The following is a 9,359-nucleotide window of genomic DNA, read 5'->3' on the forward strand; positions in this document are numbered from 1 at the left end:
GGCGAGCAGCGCCCCGGGGAGCTCGGGCCTCACACAGGCCTCCCTCCCGCCCCGCTCCGTTCCTGCACTACTCGAACCCCGCTCCCCCGTTTCCTTCGCCTCCATCTTCACCCCCTTCCCCAGCCAGGTGCCTAGGCAAGCGCACAGGCAGGGATCGGGCCTGCCTCTCCATACGTTGTTGCGAGGGATGAAATAACGGACTTCACGCCACGATCAATATGATCGATGTGAGCCAATTTCTTGCAAAATTACATGCCCTTTTTATACATTTGTTAAATGCTTAGCACATATGTCATCCATTATGATTGGTTCCTAGCTGATATTATTTGTTAATAAATGTAGCATCTTGATTACAAGCAAGCTCTGTTCATTATTACTTTCAACTGTTACTGTTCATTCAACTTTTTACTAAAGGCGATCTTTGTGCACGTAGCATCTTGCTAAAGGTGAGCTTTGTGTATGCAACAACTCTACTGTAGGCAGGCTTTGTATATGTAGCAACCTTGCCGTAAGCAAGCTTTGTTCACGTAGCAACTTGCAGTTTCTGCGTGGTCAGGTGCAGCGGTTTTGTGAGCGGTTTGTGTTCACAGTTCTTCATTCCCAAGGCCTTCAGGCCTTCTTGCTGTACCGGTGTTTCTTCTCCTTTATGCATTGTTCATTCTCTTCTAGGGCCTGTAGTGTCCTGCTTGCTTCTAGGCCGAAGCCAGAGTTGCTCAGGCTCAGAGATTCTATACATGACCATAGTCCTGCAGAAAATCCTCAACAATACGTCAGCACCAAATCTGCTCTGAAACCTTTGGGTATGTGGGAAATTCAGTGCCACTGGCCTACTTCTTGCCAGCAATAAAACAGGAGGATGATCCTGCCCTAGGAAACAGTGATCAAAGCCACCAAGTTATATCCGAACCCTTTCCTAAGTTACTACTGGCCTTCACCCTCCACAGTCGCTAACTGCCTCCACGATCCATCCCCGCTGTAAACCTCACTGCAGTGTGGTCCCTACCACCCCTGTTATGGGGTAGAAGTATCTGTCAACAGGCTCACCACTTCAGAACCTCTGCTGACACAAGCTATCTTTGACAGGGAGGTATTTAGCTCACAAGCATTTTCACTGGGAAAAGGAGAAAATAATTAAAACTTCCCACTCTGCCCAGTTAAAACACACACTTGCATACACCTAATGACAAGTCTCTGTGATCTGTGCATTTTAGAAGACAACCTACAAAAATATACTGACAAAGAATGGTTGGGTGGGGAAAAGGATTCTGCAGAAACTGTTAGAAAGCAAACTCCCTTCAGTAAAGAAGAAATTAATGCAGTTTGAATTTGATGACAGCCTTACCTAGTATGTACTTATTCACACCAAACATTCCTGCAGTAAGCAGTAACTGATCTAAAATTACCCCAAAAAACCCAGACTGGCCACCTCTTCACTGCTACCGCAGTTTGGAATCTGCGTGTAAGCAAGCAAGCCTTACACACAGGCTTTTTGGTTTTAGCAAAAACTACTGGTTTGCTCTAAATTGTAGCTCTATTACACGGTGATCTGCTAAATCAAACAATTGCAGGTTTCAAGGTTACTACACACCAAATCCTAAAATCTTGTGAATGCAAATGTAAATGTTCTAACAACCATTTTCACCACATACTGGAGAAAGTAAGGCACTTGATATCAAAAAGGCTATAAAATGTTGTTACTAAACTACAGATGCAGTAACTGTCCTTTGGAGGCTTCTCAAGACATTTTAAATTCAAGATTATGGCAGTGTTCACACTGAGTGTAAGAAATGTACAGTAAAACTCAGCTGTTCCACTGTGCTGTATCTAAGTATCTCAATTACTTGTTTCATCAAATGGAAAACCAGCCAGAGCAAACAAGATTTTAATTTTTGCATTACTGAGATCACAGACTTTTCACAAGTGAAATTTTACTGTATTCCATACACACTGAAAACTACAGCAACAACAGGAAAGATGTATTGCAAAGTCTTTGTGATACATTTGAAGGGACCTATACCACATCGCTCCTTTCGGATTCAAGAGGCTAATTCTTGATTATAAAATTTTTCATAAAATTCCAAGTCTTTTATGTTTAAGGATGGTTTTACAGTCCTCAATGATTTTACAAAATGCTCGTGTTTTACAGCCGTTGCTTCAACTCCATTCTCCTGCAGTGCCAACAGAGCAGCCTTTAAAAGAAAAAAAACAAACAACTTGAAGTGCTTATGTTTAAGTTGCACAAAAAATATTTTACATGAAACCAAACTTTAGGTTTGAAAACAACGTTGTATTTCATGTTCATCTATTGTTAAATAAGCGTAAATTACAAGATTAAATATAATTTTTCATTCACTTTTTTGGTCTGGATTAGACAATATATCCCTGATCACTTTTATTTTTGGATTTTTTTCCTAGTCTTCTCTCTTTTATACAATTTATCTAAAATACTTACAGATTCCTCAGTTTTTTTCTCTCTAGCCTTGACAGGACATGCTAATTTCAGCTAAAAATGCTGCAGTTGCTTGCAGTGCACAGAATACAATCATCTAGGTATAAACTTGGACTAGAAAGGGCCACGTGAAACAAAGGGTCATACCGTTCTTGAAGTAAATTATCAGAGAAAGCCTTGATTCCTATTTGGCTTTATTATTTAAAGAATTAACCCTTGTTCAGTTGTCCTGTTTTACTCATCATCTTTTCATGACAAACTGTGAAACAATCCGTACTGCAGATGGCTTGGTCAGACCTATGACTAAGGCCCCTTTCTTTTCACTGAAGGGTTATTTCACAGATTAGCCATGAATATTTCTTACCTCCTTGCACAGATTTTCAATATCGGCTCCAGAGAAGAGGTCTGTTAGGACTGCCACATCTTCTAATGACACGTCAGCATCCAGTGGAATTTTTTCTGTGCAGATTTTCAAAATGGAAAGCCTTCCCTGGAAGTTGGTGCATATTAGACAAGAAAACAAAAAACCCAAACAAACCAATAATTAATCGTCTCCAAATTAGAACTAAATTTTAAATTAAAACAATGGAAAATCCAGACAAGTACTGAAACTACATGCTTTTGGTGGAAGAGTGAATAAAATGCTATTAATGGAGATAACCATACGAGTAAGTATTATCACATGTACTGAAATCTGTTATTCAGTTACCTGTTACTTCATAAAAACACAGTACTTTTGACTGAAGAGTCCATATCTGGCCTGCTTTGGGTCAATCCTTTTTTTTGGGGGGGAAGCTCAGGACCAGTAGCTACACTACCCTTGGGAACAGGGCACAAGAACGACTTGAAGACAACTTGTTATGGTACCTCCCAAACTGCAGCTTGATTTTGCAAATGTAATTATTCCAAATTTTGTCTATTTTCTATATGCAATACTGTAACTACATATATACATACACCAGTTAAAACGTTACTGGTGTTTAAATTACAAATGTAATTATTCCTTTTTAAGCTGCTTCATTGTACCTTGAGTTTGGTGACTGATCTTCAGTGGATCAGTTGTTAAATATATGATAGGAATATGCCCTCTTTGCTCTTTAAATATGCTGACAGTATCTCTCCTCATTTAAAGCCACATATGGATTTGTAATACATCACCTTCAGATCTGGAGGTGGAATACAGATCACCTTGTCTAGCCTTCCAGGGCGCAATAGGGCATCATCCAGCATATCTGGTCTGTTGGTTGCAGCAATTACCATGAAATCTTTGCTCAAAGTTTCCTGAAACTCTAGCTGAGTGAGAGGTGATACAAACAAAATAGTGCAACATGGTTAAGACTGGCATCATCAAAAGACATCAGTTAACGACCTATGAGAAAAGGGGAGGGGTAAAAAGATGATGCATGTAGTTACTTTCCTTACAATATTAATATTTTATTTTTCTTGAGGTAAAAAAGGCCTTGGTGGAGGCCAGGTTAGATGACAAGGAAGAAATATAGTTAGTATCTGCCTTGGTGACAAATACATGCTTTTCTTTGGCCAGACTGTAACTAAGAACTTTTACATGCAAAAATTCAGTATCCTACAATTCTGAAACTGTTTCCTTCATTTTTTTCCCCAGAAAGTATCATAAATTATATCCCCATAAAGTATCATCAGAAATTTAAATACAGAAAAACTAAATATTAAATGCTGTGAACAATTCACTGAAAAGTCCAGCTGCAACTTTTTGTTTAAATAAGTAACTGGTCACATCTGTACTGGTTATATATAAAGTATGCATGAGAAAGCACTGCAAATGAGGTAGGGGAAATGCTTATAAAAAGTAAGTTCAGGAAGGAACCTATACAGTAGTAAAAATAGCACAATTAGCCTAAAAAATTATCTTAGTGTCAAATGAGGATTTTTGTGAAAGAAGATGAATACCAACTAGTAATGCTTATTAGCCTGTGTGGGTATTTTGTTCAAACTAAGTCTCATTGAGGAACAGTGTAGGTAAAAACAATTAGCAGCCTAAACACGGCATTTTCGAAAAACTAGAAATTATGATAGAGTAGAAGAGCAACTTGCATATCTTTAAGCATGAGAATTTTAAGTTTAAAAAGTACGAATGCCAACAACTAAAACTGCTGGAACAACCGAACAGCATTTATTATTCTTCTTATATAGCAAAGGGAACATAAATACCTTCCTCTCCTCATCCCTTCGTTCCTGACACTGACCCTCAGGCTGCAGTTTGCTGCCTCTTCTTTCTGCGACTTTCAGCCCAATACCGTCCAACTCATTGAGAAGAACAGAAAGAACCCGCTCTGAGACACCATGGCCAGATTTGCAGTGTGACCGAGATCCCAAGATAGAGTCAATCTCATCTAGGAATATTATTGCTGGAGTATTTGCTCTTGCTTGGCGAAAAACCTTTTTGAAATATTAATAAAGTAAACGTTAATGCATACATTCTTCAGGTAAGGTAAAACACATGTTTAAGCAAGTAAAATGCAGAGTACGTGTAAAGGTATGTTCATAAAAACTCACAAGAGTTGTTCTGACTTATGTCTACAATAGGAAAATTCTGCTTCTTATTTAAGTCCTTAAATGAATGGAAAACAAAAGGGTAGAAATACTTTTGAAGTTTAAAACTGGTGTAATTTCAGGGCTAGATTCTCAGTTTATAAAATGCGAATCTGTAAGACATTTCTATCTGATAATCAAATAAGAGCCTTAAGTATCATTTTAGTAACAAAAATTAGGCCTAATACTTGACAAAAAACAAGCAAAAATAAACTACAGACGTTACACAAATTAAAAACTGTACCTGAGACAAAATCTTCTCCGAATCTCCAACGTAAGGTGAGAAAAGGTCAGCACCACTTACAGAGAGAAAGGAACAGTGACAGCTTGTGGCCACAGCCTTCACCAGCGTGGTTTTGGCACACCCTGAGGGCCCATAGAGGAGAACACCCTTTGGGCGAGTCAGGCCCATCCTAGCAAACGCCTGAGGAAATTTCATAGGCCACTCAACACTCTGTCAATACATAAAAAGGGGATCAAGTTCTTAGTTACAAAACTCGAGTTCACAGGCAATCAATAAAACTGCTGAGCACATTATTTCTTCTCCTCAGTACACGCATTAATTTGAAATCAGAGAATACTAATGTGGTCTTGTGCCATATAACACCCCCCTTAAAGTTTCCTCTCTGTCTCCAACAGAACAAAAGGCAGAGGTGACACGCAAGACTATCTTTGACTACAAATTCAGGAACTGACAAATTATCTGGCAACAAATAAAGTGTTTTTCCAGCTACTAAACCCCATCCTTGTTTTCCCATGATATTATGCTTGGTCCTGGTATCTTGTGACTGGAAGATTTCTTACTCATAAACATTTTAGTAACTTCATGTAGTATAAAAAAAAAATTGTTTAAAATACAACTCAATCAGGTAATTCACAAGAGATTTTGTTTCCACAAACTAGCAGAGAGAATACCTTGGAGACACGGTTATTAACAACTAGGTGTTTATCTAAATTTGTGTTATACATCACCTGTTTTAACTTCAGTTTCACATCTTCAAGACCACCAATTTGCTCCCAGGTGACAGGTTTACACTCGGTTAGTCCAACTGCACTTCGAAACGCGGATGGTTGAATTTTTTTAAAAGCCTCTTGGAAATCTGCCATGTTAATCACCATTTCAGCCGAATCCTTAAGAAACCCAGATAAAGCCCATTAACAGTATTTTTGTTATAATTTATACTGCTGCATTAGTAGGCAAAACACTTCACAAAAGGCCAAATGTAACTAATAAAGAAGCAAATTCCTGCCCTAACAAGCTTAAGCACTGCAGAGACAAAGATGTAACACAAAGCAGAATATATTCTTTTTGATGGCAAGTTTTTACACAGGAAAACCCAATTCTAACAGAAATGAACGATTTAGCAAAAACTACTGTTTTGCTCTGAATTGTAGCTCTATTACACGGTGATCTGCTAAATCAAACAATTGCAGGTTTCAAGGTTACTACACACCAAATCCTAAAATCTTGTGAATGCAAATGTAAATGTTCTAACAACCATTTTCACCACATACTGGAGAAAGTAAGGCACTTGATCTCAAAAAGGCTATAAAATGTTATTATTAAAGTACAGATGCAGTAACAAAACTAAGAAGTATTTTACAAAGGCACTCGCAGTTCTCAAGGCACACAGGCCACCTACTTAATATTTTAATTTGTCCATCTATTCCTTTCTGGGATACCAGGTTCAAATTAATTTATTATTTTCGGTATTAGTAAGTTATCTGGAGGAGATGGGAGTTTTAGAAGTACGATGCTCTCTTTTTTCATACCCCCTGAGTGAAGACAGAGTTCTACCATTTTCTGTAGATGCTCTGACTCTGGAAATTTTGCAAATTCGGCTTTAAATTGCCACTCAGCCATTCCAAATGAAAAACCACAGCACACATGTATCTCACAAACCTTGTAAAAGTCAGAACAGATAGAAATAATACTAAGAAATACAGATTATAGATACAAAATTAAAGAATTGCTAAGAAGTTAAGTGTCTGCACGCTGGGCAGCTGTATACGTTGTGTCCACAACAACGTTGTATCCAGCCATACAACCCAAATGGAAATAGTTATTATTGCTGGCAGTTACATATTTATATGTCAACCTCAACTTTAATTTGCAGTTATTATTATGAAGTAAAATTCTAAATTGCTGATAGCCTAAAAAGAAAGCTTTGGTGGACGTTAAAGCTTAGTTTGCCAAAAAAAGACTGACATCTCTGCTTTGCACAAGCCTAAAAAGGTAAGGATGAGGATAAAAACTTTTGGGTGGTACATATATTAACGACATTCTTCTTGACCAATTGGCAACCATACCAAAGAGCTGTGGAACACAGCCTGCATAGCAGCTTCTCTGCAGAGTGCTGTAAGGTCAGCTCCAACATACCCAGTTGTCATTTCTGCCAGTTTAACCAAATCAACACCTGTAGAAATCGGCATATTAGAGGTAAGCAACTGCAGGATGGATCTTCTTTGCCGAAGTGTTGGAGTCCCAATAATAACCTAAACCAAATAGAAGAAACAAAAAAATTAAGTAGGTATTTTGCCTTATTTTATAGGCCTGGGCAAGCAACTTGGTCCCTGTTTTATACTGCGTACTGAAGAATTGTACATACTTACACTGCAGCTGAAGAATTTGACAAGAAACTTATTACCAGCACTTTACAAAACACAAATATTTAAAATGCTCTTCATTTACACTTATTTTCCAAGTGAACAGTGTTTGTATAAACAGTTGTTCACAGGGCACTGTCAGCTAGTGTCCACCAAGTGCTATTTCAAGGCTATTTCAACATAAGACATAACACTGAAATAATAATGTCCTTGCATCACAAGGGCTGAATTAGATTCATCTGGAAGAAAAAAAAATTAGATAAACGTTAACACATTATTAAAAACCTGGTAAACTACTGCCATAAAACATATCTCAACAATCTATAAATCCTGGAAAATAATGAAAATTATAATTGTGAAAGCATTAAAGAACTTGACTGAACTGGATGACCCAGGAGTGCATTTAGACAGCAAAATAAACAACACAAGCAAAAGCACTGCACATCACTGCAGGTGTTTGTTCTTCTTTTCAGCATTAGGCTAGCAGTTTTCCAGCACAGACCTACTCCCTGTTACTGAGGTCTGAATGGAACTTTTGACATAACAGGTTACTGGTTCTCTGTCACAAAAAACTTCTACGGAGAGATGTCTAAATGTTGAATCTGGGATTTAAACGAGAAAAATCTAAGTCCGTAATGCTACGCGTCTGTAAGCAGACAAAACCCCTCAACAACAGGTCCATGTCTTTAGGATGAAGCATAAAGAGTTTCCTTGTCCATTTTCAAGTATTTGGAGCCGTTTCCTGAGTAAACTTGGTCCTGACCTTACCCAAGCTGCATCAAACCAAAGAAAACGGACACATCTCAAGCCTGTGGAATCCCACTATCAAACACAACTAGTAGACATGAAAAAATTACTTTATCAAAAAAGAAAGAAAAAAAGAGAGTGTATGAATAACAGCATTTTCTTACCTCTCTGTCAAACCTGCCAGGTCTTCTCAGTGTGGGGTCTAAGGCATCAGGCCTGTTTGTTGCTGCTATAACGACCATCTTCCCCTCGCTACCCACACCATCCAGCAGCGTTAGCAACTGAGCAACAATACGATCTTCGGGAGCGTTGGTTGAAGTTCCTCGCTTTGGGCACAGGGAGTCAACTTCATCAATAAAGAGAATGGTCGGGCCTTCACGTGACATTTCTCGGCCCTTTTCAAAGGCTCTTCGCAAATTCTCTTCGCTTTCTCCCGGTCGTGAGCCATAGAGAGCTGGGCCGCTGATGCCAAACAGGTACGCACCCACTTCTTTAGCCACGGCCTTTACCAGGAGAGTCTTCCCTACGCCTGGGGGCCCTATTAATAGCACGCTGTTAGGGACGGCGAGCCCTAGCTTCTTAAAAGTTTTTGGAAAGCGGAAAGGCAGATCGATCATTTCTTTCAAAGATTTTTCCACATCATCTAGTCCTGCAATTGAAGGTTTTGCCGTGTCTTCTGATAAATGTCTGTACCATTCAAAACTGACCACCTCCTTAATTTTTATGCTTGTCTGGGGGGTTATCAGTCCAGCTTCATCCCCCAAAGGGTCTGCAGACAGTATTTCAATACACGCCACAGGATTTTCGAGATTAGGGGCAACGGTTACAACATAATGAAGCGAAACATAGACATTTCTTAGCAGTTCTCTGATGGTCTCCTGCAGCACTGCTCTGGGAGTCGACTTTTTCAGCGCAGAGCTCCTAAGGACCGCTTTCACCGTCACCTTTTTCAGCTGGCGACAGGCCAGCAGCTTCAGCTGGCCGACAC

General features: G+C 39.0%; 1 protein-coding gene across 1 annotated transcript; it reads right to left on the reverse strand.

Annotated features, from left to right (window-relative positions):
* Window positions 1–1,979: 1,979 nt before the first annotated feature.
* SPATA5L1 (spermatogenesis associated 5-like 1) lies at window positions 1,980–9,354 on the reverse strand (the record flags this gene model as incomplete). Its single annotated transcript, XM_010161752.1, has 8 exons — window positions 1,980–2,189; window positions 2,814–2,939; window positions 3,608–3,742; window positions 4,637–4,864; window positions 5,262–5,471; window positions 5,990–6,148; window positions 7,328–7,513; window positions 8,536–9,354. Coding segments are annotated over 8 exons (2,016 nt in total), but the record flags the coding sequence as incomplete, so codon positions are not given.
* Window positions 9,355–9,359: the final 5 nt, after the last annotated feature.

This window comes from Eurypyga helias, unplaced genomic scaffold (genome assembly GCF_000690775.1).
Source record: "Eurypyga helias isolate BGI_N326 unplaced genomic scaffold, ASM69077v1 Scaffold41421, whole genome shotgun sequence".
NCBI lineage: Eukaryota > Metazoa > Chordata > Aves > Eurypygiformes > Eurypygidae > Eurypyga > Eurypyga helias.